The sequence below is a fragment of the Hirundo rustica genome, chromosome 8 (assembly GCF_015227805.2).
Source record: "Hirundo rustica isolate bHirRus1 chromosome 8, bHirRus1.pri.v3, whole genome shotgun sequence".
Lineage (NCBI taxonomy): Eukaryota > Metazoa > Chordata > Aves > Passeriformes > Hirundinidae > Hirundo > Hirundo rustica.
Window position 1 is genome coordinate 21460778 of NC_053457.1, and position 13855 is coordinate 21474632.

The window sequence follows — 13855 nt, forward strand, 5'->3', positions numbered from 1 at the left end:
AGCACTACTGATACTACCAGAAGAAATGGTCAAGGAAACAGAAAGTTCTAAAATTAGTATGGCAGTTACACATCTGGGCCATCACCCACAGTGTTTCCTGTTATACTCTTTTTTTCTCATTAATTTCTATTCATCTACTTTTTCATCTCATACTTTATCCATAAGAAACAATTTAAGTGCTGCTTTTTTTTGAAGACATTAAAAAGGCATTCTAAAAGAGGAAAAGCACTTCAGCTGATGAAACTCTGATATGGGACTCTATGAGAAATTAACATCTTTCTGGAAAAACACGAGGGGTAGGAAAGTCAAGCACTAATCACCCTGTCAGCATTACTAATAATCATCTAGACTCTAAGCACCTAATGGAAAAAAATATTAATATAAAGGTAATAAATGCTGTGCACTTGTTCCTTCCAATTACCAAAGAATCAAATGGTTGTCTTTCAGGTAAAGCATTTTGTTAAAAGTCCATCTTTCCCAAACTCATGGCTGAACCAACATTTCTCGCAAGCTATTAAGCAAGATCAGTACTAGAGAAGGGGATTTCAAAATGATACCTGACTAAAAGCATGAAGAACTTGAGTTATTTCTTGTGAATAAGGACATTCAGAGTAGTTCTCTTCATCCCAGCGTCCAGTCCGGTTACATTTACGCCACGCCTTAGCCTCTTCTGCGCCTTTGTGAAATGCAACGGAGTTAAAAGAATACTGGAGACAGGGGTGGTAAGCAGTTATCCCTGCCAAAGTTTTGGGCCACCTATAAACAGCATGACAGTGAAAATTAAAATGCAAAACTCACAGTAGAGATATATATATATAATAATATATAACCATATACAACAACATAAAGGGATATATGAGGAAAAAAAGCTATTTTAACTTTTACTTCATAATGTTTTATCCTGAAGTACTTTGTTTCCTTGGAAAATGTCAGAATTATACAGGTTCAAGTCTGGCTGATCACACATTCATTCTGTGTTAATTCCAGGAAGGTGTTTAGTGTTCAGGGAAAAGATATGGTTGGTGTTTTCACTACATTGATGTTTGCAGACTGCAAAAAGAAGAGCAGTAAGTCCATTAATAAAAAAAAAAAAAAAAAACACAAAAAAACCAAACAACCAAAAAGTCCTATTACTAAATGCTCCTAAAAGTAAGCACTCAAAATGTACCTGACAATCTCTGCTTCACATTTTGACCCATTAAAAAACCTTGAAAAACAAAAAGCCCCGAATGTTTCAGAAAACAATGAATAAATTTTAGCTGAGATCACGCATCATGAAGGAGGAAGGAACTGGCCCTCAAAAATTACCTATTTAGGTATACATGATTTATGTCATATGATTCCAAAACTGCCTTTGAAAACAAACGAAATGAAGTGCAGCCAGAATTCTTCTACTCAGCTGATGGATCTGTTATAAAACACATTTTTCTGTATATTTGCTGCATTCTCTAGAATGGCACAACTGGATCTACTTCTATAGCTACCAAATCTATTGTCATTTACAGCCTAGTGTGGACATAGCATGATCTCGTAATTGGGAGAAATCTAAGAAAACCATAAGCATATCATCAGCGAGTCAGCAGGTGTGGGAAGGATATGGTTCTTTAATTGCACTGGTGTAATGAGTGAACCAAATAAATCACAAAAATATTCTGCCTTTCATGAAATTACAGCTTAGCAATCAACCTTTCTTCAAACAAATGCATTAGCTCCTCTTACTTACACAATGCACGTTCAATTGTACATTGTTACATAATATGCTGAAAGGTTTTGGGCTATAAAAGTTTTCTTCATATCAAAGAAAAGCTAAGAAGAAAAATACTTTTATTTTTCACAGCTGTCACTGAAATAATTCAACTGTGATGTAAAGACAGTTGATAAAAGATGAATCATGAAAGGAGCTTTCCCAAAAAATCAAAATATGTACAGTAGTATATAGAGCATTTAGTAGCACAGAGGCCTTTTGCCTCTGGGATGAAATATTATTTTTACTAAAACATTGGCATTAATGCAATTGGGCCACACTTATTGGCAACTCACTTCGAAAGTAAAATTAAAGAGGTAATTCTGAACCTAGCATTGTCAAATTGAGCAGAACCAATCCTTTATGACTATTAATGATAGCGTGTAACAACATCATCATTTGCTTTTCAGAATAAGCTTACAGCATTCTATAAAACAATGGGGGAAAAAAAAGAGTAAAATATGGCCACGATAGAGAAAACCTCTTAGTACAAAAGGCCAGTTCATTCTGACTCTCAGTGCCTAATTCTTGCTGCAGTTATGCAATTATAAATACCACCTAGGCTGGACAACTGAAATAACCACACTCCCCTAAGAGTTGATGCTTTTTTTCCCTTTCTTCTGCCCAATAAAAGAACTGCTCTTTCTAGTTTTGCCTTTGTGGTTCAATTCTTTCTACTTCCATACTTGTTAAGTTACCAAAACTTCAAAGACCTTTGTAAGAAAAACTTGCTGGTGTGATACCCCATCTCTGAGGATAAACCTTTGGAACAATTTCAAGCACTAATGCTGAGTTTGAGCCTGATAACTTCTCAATGATTTTAAATTCATTCTCTCAAATGCCAAATGAACCTATGGACTCAGCATCCTTTTGATGCACATTTTAAAAATAAATTTATATGGATTCCTAGGAAGATGATCAATAGGTTGAGAAATGTCCACTCCTGTTCTTTTGATTTATATAAAATGACAAAAATGCCCCTGGTGTTAGTTTGTGCAGCCTGAAGATTTATATATATTTATTTATGGAGAAAAGGATGTCATTTTCAAGCAAGAACATAACATAGAGTTGTCACCTAAAACATTCAGTATGAGTTTTCTGATAGGAAGTATACACTTTCTAAAAGATATAATTAAAACCTATTTAAGCATATCCACTATAAAAAAAACACAATTCCAGTTTTTTTGATGACAAAAAAAATCTATAGCTAAGATTTTCAGAGGTCTCTAATGAATTTTAATCCATATATATGTATTGCCTCAGCAATTTTGCCTTGTGAAAGAGGCAAACTTGCTGGTACTGAGGTTAACACATAATAAAATAGCTTTGTAGTAAGGAGAAGACAGATTATTTGAGTAGGTTGTTGTGGTTTTTTTTCCCACTTCTTTCTATTTCAACCCTTTACTTTTATTCAAACACAAGAAATAGTACAAAAAGCCTTTGGGAAAGTTTTAAAGTTAACCTAAAAATAAATAGAGGCTTTCAGGTCAGAAATATTTGCAGAAAGTTTTGCTATTTAGGAAGCTTCCTTCCTCATCTATTTTCCTTTCATTAACTATTCAAGCTGTATTCTCATTATAATTCATTTGGTAACAAATTACTATCTTGATTTCTCAATGGGATTGCCATCATACATCAGTCTTATTGTCAAGCAGGTTTTGTTTAAGAGCTTTGTGCACATCATTGCTATGTTTTAGAGCTGCCTGAAAACAATACCAAATTCCACAGAAACTATTTCTTCTGATTAAAATGATTAAAATTTTAGAAAGCCCCTCAAGCTTATGTATATAACCCTAATGATGGAGCAGAAACTACATTTAGTCTACATAATCTTGCAGACTCCTAAGATTCAGACAGCAAGACAGGTGTATTTTGTATGCATGTGATATATTGGTAGAAGTGTGTGTCCTTAAGCTCATCTCATACAATCTGTTTTACTAAATAGTTCTATTTTCTATTTTGATCCTTGTCAGTGAAATATTTTACTAACAGTCTCACGTCACTTGTTACCTCTAATGTCAGCTGAACAAAACCATCAGAACCAGGACAGTTTTAAAAAGTAAAGCACTGAAGATTTAATCTTTTAATGCTTTAATACAATGTTATCATCTTCTACGAAGACCAAGAAAAATTTTGAACCTTCTCTCGTTAACCTCATTTCTTAAAAACTTTCCATAATGCATACTGAGGAATTAAAAGATTTTCTGACTTTCACAAGCCACTGCTTCTCTTGAAGAACTAGGTCCTATTTCCTATCAAGATCATACAGTGCTCCTCCTTCCTACCATATTACATAAAAATGACAACTAAAATAAGTGATTTGTAACTGACACTGAAGCATCATGAAAGCATGAATATGGTCTGTACCTACATTAATATACGAAACACACTCCAAACCCAGAAAGTCATACCTGAAATCTCCCTTGTTGTTAATAACTCTTTCTGCAGGGCAGTAGGGTGCAGCTGTTTCAAGTACCACAATTTCTACTTGTTTAGTGCTATTTCCATAGGAATTCTTGACTAGACACTCCCAATCTCCAGTTGCATCAATGTCAATACTGGATAGGATAAGTTCACTAAAAAAAAAAAATCATCATTGTATACACTTTATAATACAGATATCAAGTCACTTTTCCAATATTAACTTATTTTCAGAGACTTTTTAATGAACATATCAAAATGGGGTTTGGTCTCTCTTATCAGAGGGACAAGACAATATGTAAATGGTAGTAAGCTCTTAGCAGCACCAATTTCTATTGACTACTCAGGTTGTAACAAATCACAAGTTATCACAAAAGAATATCAACTATTTATCAAAACCCATTCTCCTTTCCCAGGTATTACAGAATATTTGGTTTGTTGCCTAACCAAACACAAGTCAGAAATGCATTTCAAGTTGACCACACAGCCAACCCACAGAGAATGGGTTTGCCTTCAGCTGTGATTACAGCTCCTGTGGAATTTCAACAGCAGAATCTGGCACTCCACTGTCAGGGGTAGAGCACTATTCAATTATTCCAACTCTACAGATGTCATAAACCAAAAATAATGCTAACTGCTACATTTTAAGAAGGTAACACATTATATCTTAAATCTGCCATTTGGCTAGAGAGAAATTTTACTACAGTTTTAAACAAATTACAGCTTTTGAAAATAGTTGGGAGAGGAAAAGGAGCAGCATTTCTCTGAAATATTTATTTTGCTTTACAGAAATGGCTTGTCTTTGAATATGCCTTGTGGTTTAGACAATTAGAAATTATGTGGGAAGAAACACAGTAGGGTGAGAAAGAGAGAGAATGTACATTAAAAAACCTGAAGGAGTGAATTAAAAGTTAATAAATTTATTCAGAAACTGCATTTAAAACAAAATCTTTACTTGTAACCTTCAGTAATTTCAGGTAGAATCTGACATTTTGAAAGATGATTTTGTCAAGTACTACAGAACTGTTATCTGGGTCCACAGAAAACAAGTAAACCATGGTAAATAGTCTTTGTTTTAAGTTAGTTGTTTCCGAATTCTTGCATAGCTCTCCAGATACTCAGTGAAATTTATTATTAAATAGTAACTTTAAAATTTTCACATTATTCCTATTTATGATGGCTTTGAACTCCAAGTGCCTTGTAAACCCCTACTTCATTTTTACACTGAATTCTAATATATTCTTATAGAAAAAGTTTTCATAACCATTCTCAGAGAGTAGCTCAGTATTTTAATGTCAAAAGAAGCAATTGTTCTCTTAAGTCTCAGGTGAATAGCCCAGTAACAGCAGCCTCTTAGCTAATTCTTAATACATCTTTTTGCATTCAGGTAGAAGCACTACACTGAAATTAGCTAGTTTGAAAATGTTTTAATTAAATGTTACATTTCATATGTCACAACAATCTCACATCATCTTCATAGACAGTTAAGAAAGATCCTATTCCTAGAGCTTATAAAATCAATTATGCATAAAACTTCTTCACTGAAAGAAAAGGCAGCAGGTATATTCACTTGTGGCATCAAGAGGTGGAGACTTCACAAATTAACAGACTATATGATAGTTGTGCTGATCTTTTGGTATATTTTCTAGAAAATATCTACAGTCATTGTTAACAATACAAATTTGATAAAATTGGAAACCATGGTGATGTTAGGTAAATACCATATTTCAGCTTATTATGAATTTACAAGTAATCAGTATGCAGATAAATAAAGGGTACATTTTCCATTTATTTAAACTGCTGAAATGTGTTCTGATGCAAATTTATCTGCTGCTTAACACGTCTCCCATCAGTAGATGAAGTTTCCCAGACTCAGAGACAAATATTTACTGATACATCATCCTTGTTTCTGATAGAAACACAATTCCTGAACACTGGTTCACATGATCTCAAAAGACGAGTAACTTCTCACATTCACACTTTTAATCTTCTATTGCCCTTTCTTCACATGGTGATGAAAAACAAGCCAGAATAGGTTTATGCAATATAGTGACTGGATCATGAAATTGTATTCTGAATTGCCATCTGGCCACTGTAAACGATGCATTCATTTATATTCCTCTTGGAATATTTTGATAGCAAGCCCAATGGTGAAACTGTTCATTTACTTACCATCTGGATATGACAAATGATAAATTGATCTTATACCTCTGGAGAATTTGGGGAACTGAATTTAAAAAAAAAAAAAAAAAAAAAAAAGTCTTTTAATACTCAAAAAAAGCAGTCAACTTGGTACTTTAGCATTCTCTCTGCTTATAATCCTTGGAGACTTCTACTTCACAGTCCTGATAGAGCAGAAGTAAAGGGTAGGCTTTTCCTGAGTACAGAATTTTAAAACTCTATTTCACAAAGTCTTCTAGTAGGTCAGCCACATATTTTAAGTCCTGGCATGGTTACATAAGCATGCCCAGAGATTCCCACTTGTAGTCAAAAGACATTCTTCATCTCTCTCAGCAATGGCAACAAGTCTTGGTTGAAGGTGAGAACTCTCCCATAACCTGACAACATGGCAGCACTCTGATTTAGGAGCTTAACAAAACCACAAAATAATTAAGAGAGGATGGCTGTATTCTTTTCTTGACTATCCTATCTCACAGGAACTAATAAACATCAGGCCACAAAGGCAACAATCATGCCCCTACTATGCAGCTTTCCTAAGGATGGAGTATGAGTCAACGCGCATTCCCACGCCCTCTGCATCAGCAATCACATCCTACTCCTCAGTACTGTGACAGTTGCCACTTTTCATGGAAATTTTGACTTCCAGGGTGAGGAGAAATGGCTTCAAGTTGCAGCAGAGGGAAGGTTTAGATTAGATATCATGAAAAGGGTGGTCTGGGATCGGAACAGGCTGTCCAGGAGAATTGTGGAATTACCTCCAAAGAAGTGTCCAAAATACCACGTGAATGTGGCACTTGGGGATATGGTTTAGTGGTGAACTCAGACTTGATGAGCTTAGAGGTTTTTTCAAACCTTCATGATTCTGTGATATTCTATGATGGTCAAACAAAGTCAGATATCCATGAGATGGTATCAAGGCTAACTGAACATGAAGATTGCTGCCTGATGAGAAAAGGATGACTAGCAGACTTTTCTCAAGTTTCCCTTTGAAATTATAGTGACCTTCTCACTAAAAACAGTAAAAGGAAGAAAGAGAATATACATGATTCTTTTTTGTACTGGGAAATTTCACACGTGGTAGAATTCCTTTTTACAAACGTGATGACTGACATATTGAAAAATTAATTAAAATGCACAGCTGATGCAATTGCATGAAAATGTTCTATAACATTCAACAGAAGCCCATGGCATTTGTCATTATAAAGAGAGGAAGCATAACACAAGCGGAAGCCATAGTCATGTAATCAAGCAATCTATGACAATAGAGTTCTATTTGAGGCATAGTTTTGCTTCGCTACAGCTATGCATAAATAATTAGACAATCAGAAGTAGGTCTCATTATACAAAGTTACTCAACCATGTCCTGAAGAAGTACTATAGCGACATTTACTGTACGCCCCAGCAGTCATTTGCATGCCAGGAAACAAAGTAACAAATAAAGAAGAGACTTTAACACCATATTTTGATTGGCTTTCCACAAGAAATACTTTAAAAGTCTGACTTGAGTCTCTGTAAGATTTAGGAAGAACCAACTGGTCTTCCTGCGAGAAAATAAAAATTAATTACTTAAACACAGGAGACATTTAGGTTTTCTCTTATTCTTCAGACAGATAAATAGCTATTGTGTTCCCACAGTTCAGGCAGAAGGTCTGCATAACAGGCCTCCAACCCACACCACCTTAAATTATTAATACTAACATGCAATTTAAAAAATGAGTGTTGGTCTCCAGAGTACACCGCTGCTTGGAATACAGCCTTTCACAGGGGACATAAGGTTAAAACATGGAAAATGAAGAGAGAATCTGTAAATCAAGGCACTTGTCTGAACTCAAATTGCTAGTCTGATCTCTCTGACAAAATTAGTTATTTACCCTTGAAAGAAACAGCTTTAGAAGGCTGGTGGCCTTTGAAGTAAACTTGTGTCCAAGCAACAGAAAGAAAAAAGGAAGATGAAAGTTGGCATTCATTTTATGTGAGATGTCTAGCAAGTATTTTCAGGTGTAATCAATTTCTCATACACAGAGGTAATGCAATACACATGATTTTTTTCTTTTGATTGCATATTAAAAAAAAAAGCTTAACTTACCATTTAATACCCTCTGTAGGTACCCAAGAGATGTGCTATAACATACATTTTTCTACAATTTATCTATCAGCTAATTTGTTCACATGCTAGAGCCATGACAAGAGTTGGAAAGGACCTAGATTTAATAACAATATACTGACAGAAAAAAAAAAAAAAAAAAAAAAGGGAAAAATCCGCAACAAACCAAACAAAAACCTACTTCCAAAATAGGAGAAAAGAGCTGTATGTCAGTTAGTAGAACCATCTCACTTTATTTCCTTTGTATAACTCAAATCACTTCAATTGAAATACAAATGTTCAAAAATACTGTGACAGGCTAATATCCATTTGCTGCCCAACAATCAGCAGTGAGATGTGTTTTCTATAGGTGGATAACAAAGTACCTTTCTTTCATAAAACTGGGAAAACAAAACTACATCAGAAACCTGAACATCTCTGCATCATATCACAACATGTTCGGTTTGTTGTATGAGCTCATTCTCACTTGTCAGGTAGAGACAATAAGCTGTTCTGCACTGAAGGGCGTACATAAAGATTTCTGTATTTATCTTCAAACTCCCACAGTCCTGGAGTCAATGCATGCCAGTCTAGCTAGCTAAGAATGTAAGTGTGGAGAGAAAAAGAAAAGACTCAACAGCTCTAGAGACCCAAAACTTTCTCCTGCTGGATAAACCTTCAGGCAGCTGGCAGGTCTGTGGTAGCACAGTGCCATAAAGCTATCTGAAGAGAGTACACCTGGGCCAGGGTTTATTTAAAGTACTTCATGAATCAGCTGTCTGTCACTGAGCTGCTCTGTCAGCTGGTGAAAGGTTTAGGAATGCTCAGATGTGTTTATCGCTATTAGTTTTGTTCTAAAAGCTGAATGACTGCAGGATGGATACAACTGCAGCCTTCTGGGGAAATGGTGCTACACCTGCTGTATGTCTTTCATCTGCCCTTAAGTAGTCTGTATGCTGCAATGTTATATTCAGAGGAAGCTTTATTTCATTAGCCTAACTCCTGTGATCTGTACACTATCAGAGATTCTTAGACAAAAATAACAACAATAGCCAAAATTGTGTAAAAAGCTTTTAAAGTAAAATATTTCCCAGATGACTCAAAAGTGTTAATCTGCTTATGACAATTCTTGATTATTTGATTACATGCCACTGGGACCAGCAAAAAACCCCAAAACAATCATCACAACCCCCACCAAACAATACACAAAAGGAAACAAACCAAAACCCCTACTAAATTAATTTCACAATTTTAAATTATTTGTCGAATGCATATTACTTTGACATGATACAAAACCAGAAATTCATTATCTAATGAATACTTTATGGGCTGGTTGTTATATTAGGGTTAGAATACCAACATGTTTTACTTGCCCACTTGCAAGAAATTGGGAAAGAACTAAAAAGAAGGTAAGAGAGCAGTTTCCTACCTAAGAACTTCAGGAACAATCTCTTTTCTTTCTCAGTATTTGATGTATCTCCTGCAGTGTAAAATTTATTTTGTAATGGCCAGGAGCCACCCAATCACAATACCATAATCAATTAAATATAGGGGGTGTTTTATCCTGCAGGGAGAAAAAGAGGGGAGAGGACCTATTTTCATGGAATTCCAGCATGTTAATGGGAGTATGCCCTACAATACATTCTTGATGTTGAACAGATTGAAATACACGAAAATTCAAAAGTAATTCAGTTGTTGTTTTATTATTTCTAACAAGCGTTTCTTTGAAGAAATGGTTTGCTTCACCAGTATTTAGGGTGGTTTACCTGGCATCAGATTCTGGATCTATGTCATAAATGCTCTGATATGCTCATGTTCGGTTCACAGTTTTACAAACTACTGCCTTTTTCTCCTGACTCAGAGAAAATGTATAATTATACCTAACATTGATGTTGTCAGGAAAAGTACTTTAGAAAAAGCCAGCCCTGAGACCTCAACTCCAAACTGCTGCTACAGTGCAGCATGTCCTCAGCTGTGTAGCTGCAGCTGTTTGAAGGGCCACATTAAAATCATTCTGGCCTTAAAAAGGTAAAGCAAAACCCTCTGATTCTCCCTTGTGGGGGATAAAGCATCAATTTTTGTTTTTACTACTGAACATTTTAGTGTTATGGCTGGATGGACCCATATATAGCTGCTGGATATAAGCAGAGAAAGAAGTGAGAGGTATTCAGTGCAAGGCATCTTCTTAATCTGGTCTCAACACTTAAGAAAGTATATTTTTTGTATCATTCTTCAAGGACTCCATCAAAACCTTTTTATAGTTCTGACTTACTATTTTTCTAGGGTATTTTAATTCTATCTGCCAAAATAGTTATTTTTTGGTGAAAATTCCTACTTTTCAATCATGCTTTTCAATAAGCACTCAACTAAATTAAGCCTACAGGTTTTATGACACAGCACAATTCTTAGGTAATGGTCTACTGCTTTAATGACAGAGGGTATCCTGGTTGCTGCTTTTGGTTTTCATTGTATTAGTCTCTCCACAGGTTATATTTTAAATTATTCCCCAGACTGATTAGTAGTAAAACTGTCATTGACTTTTATTCAGGTAATTGAAATCTTTTTAGATAAAAGACCTAAGTTTAATTAATCTTTCAAATTAATTCACATGAAGGTACGCTTAATCTCACATAATGAAACACTTACCCTGGGCATTTCATAATATTCTGCAATAATTTAAAATATTATCTTCCTCTCTGATATATGAGAACACTGCTGGTGAAACAGCATCTATCAGTAGCCCTCCAGTGCCTGAAATGTGTTGTAGACCATTGCCTACAGGGTTTAAAGTGACCTCAAAAAAATACAGAAATATTGATTTACAATTTAAACTGTTATTTTGCTTCATTTGTTTCCTAACTCCTTGACAGCTAAAGGTCAAGCATGGTCAATTAGGTAAGCCAAAAATATCAGTACTGAACCATTTCTGCTTATCTCTCTGGATTTCTCAGTATGACCCATAGCTGCTCATCTCCAAAATACTCATCACAGCAGAACACAAAGTGATTATAAAATATATGCATTTCTCAATCTAGTTACTTGGATCTTGCTCTAATCTTGTTAGTCTTTTGCAATCTCCAATATTCTGCCATGATTTGGTATATATCTGACCTTTCAGTCAAATACCCAACCTACCAACATCCTTTTCAGGGATTTTCAGACTGTTTTTTTACCTAGAACCAGTTCAAACCACTATTGCTTGCTTCATGTCTTTCCCAAATGTATTCCTGCCCAAACTGCTAACAAAGCTTAGGGATCATCTGGATCATTTCATGCCTTGAATTTCTGCCTTTCACACAGAAGTTCTGGAAGCATTTTATTCTTTCTTATAGGAAGTGTCTGCCTGGATCTCAAACTTGCCATGATACCTGCTGTCTACTCCTGGAATCAATTTCCTTTCTCTAATCCCATCTTAAACAATCTTTATTCTTCTAGTGAAACTATCTCAATCAAACTCCTAATTCTTTACTAATATCTGCAGTGATAATTTCAAACAGTAAAAAAGTATTAATTGGCCTCAACCTCCTATTGGGATAATGCAAATTATGATCAAAAGTTTTAACCCACAACATTTCATTTGTTTGAAATTTTTTTGTACCTTCGCTATTACTAGTGGACCATGATTTGAAATTCTTCCTTTCTTCTGCACATTTTTGAGATTTTCACATAATCATATACCTCTCATCTCAAACATTATTATTTATTTCATTATTTACTTGGTAGTGACTACTGTCACAATGTAAAGAAGCACTTAGAGGATTTAAAAAGACAGATTCTTAAGCTCTTTTTTTTTTTTTTTTTTTAACTAAAAAGCCCCACAAAACAAAACGTTTTTAGAAGACTGAGATACTTAGGACAGACTGTAATAAAAAAAACCACAATTTTCAGCCAATCAAAATTCAGTCCTAAGAATCTATGGCAAATCTATCTACACAATAAAAATTACATCTGAAAACAACCTTTGATCCTAGCACCTGTTAGCCTAGGTTTAGCTGAGAGCATGTTGGTTTCTCCAGCTGTAGCTCTTCTTGGGTTCTTAACTTTCTTCATAGTTTAATGTTTTCAGAAGGAGCACTTGTGAACTGTAATGGTCTTAGAACGGTTACTACAGCTGTCAGGGCATAAGCACTGTTAAACACTCTACACAAGTATTTACAGAACAAAAATAAAAAAGACTTCCAAATTGTCATTATAATCTTTGTGGTAAATAAGAAACTTTTTGAAAATTAAAGTATCTCTGCCACTGCGGTGTTTCTTGGTTCACAGAACTAATATATTTTCCTCTTCTTGTCTAATATTCTAATAACTGTTGTCCTAGCTTCTCCAAACACTGAAAGGGAACAGTGGGGAAGTCAGGAAAGATGCTGTGCTGCAGAGAATCCTGCATGACCTTCCTTCTATGTGGCTTCAGGGATATCAGAGAATCAGAATGCGTTGAGTTAGAATTGCTGCTTATTATTAAACTGATATAATATTCTAGACTAAAGAAATTTGGCTGTCTTCATGGAAGCACCATTAAGAAATTCAGCAAGATCCATTCACAAATGATAGGAAATTAGTCCCATATCATATGTGTATTTTCATATATGACTATGACATTTATACACAGGCATAATAACAGAAAATTAAACATCGGCAAAATCAAAAATTATTATCATTGGCAAGAAATGATAAATGCAAGCTAGCAGCAGAATTGAAAACACCTTTTCAAGATCTCCTGTAAGGGAATACTCCTTGCCAAGAAAAATGTCACAGACCGGAATACAGTTCAAAACTTTAGTTTAATTATTGTAACAAAAATATTTATTTTAGTTTATTCTGCTTTATCATAGGAGACAAAAAATACACATTTGGATATTTTATACTTCTACTGTGACAGTTAATAAAACAGAAGGGTTTAGCATGATATTTATGCTGTAAATCCATGTCCAGAAATATCTGTAACTACCCAATAAAATAACCACCTAAAAATGTTTGAATAAGCAGCTTTTGGAACATGACTACACCTCTTTGTTCAAAACCAGCTATAGAAACCTTTAAATTGCTAAGTAGCACAGGCCAAAGTCTGTCCTTTAGTGCAATTACAGAAAGCCACAGAGAGTGGACATTTGCTGTAAAGACTAGGTATGCAAAGGCAAAATATGATACTGTAAGAACTGATTTCAAGTCACCTTTATTTTTAGTCCAAATCACATACTTAACATTTGATAGCCTCAGGGAGGCACAGTCTTTCTGACGTTTCAGTGCCTTGTACAACCACGATCTAGCCTTAAGAACTATCACAGTGTGTAATAGCATGTAACAAGCATACTAACACATTGTATTGTAACATGTAACAAGCTATTGTAACAGGTAACGAGCATGCTATTACACATCATTTTAATTTGTTATGGTAAGAATTATATAAATTAGGATACAGTGTATAT

At 34.9% G+C, this 13855-nt stretch overlaps 1 protein-coding gene across 1 annotated transcript in view; it reads right to left on the reverse strand.

Annotated features, from left to right (window-relative positions):
* The window catches only part of ADGRA1 (adhesion G protein-coupled receptor A1), a 255015-nt gene that overhangs the window by 114940 nt on the left and 126220 nt on the right, over nt 1-13855 (reverse strand). Inside the window, exons 8-9 of the mRNA XM_040071081.1 lie at nt 4156-4320; nt 558-756 (exon numbers count right to left, since the gene is read on the reverse strand). Coding sequence (XP_039927015.1) covers nt 558-756; nt 4156-4320 — 364 coding nt within the window. The remainder of the gene's footprint in view (nt 1-557; nt 757-4155; nt 4321-13855) is intronic.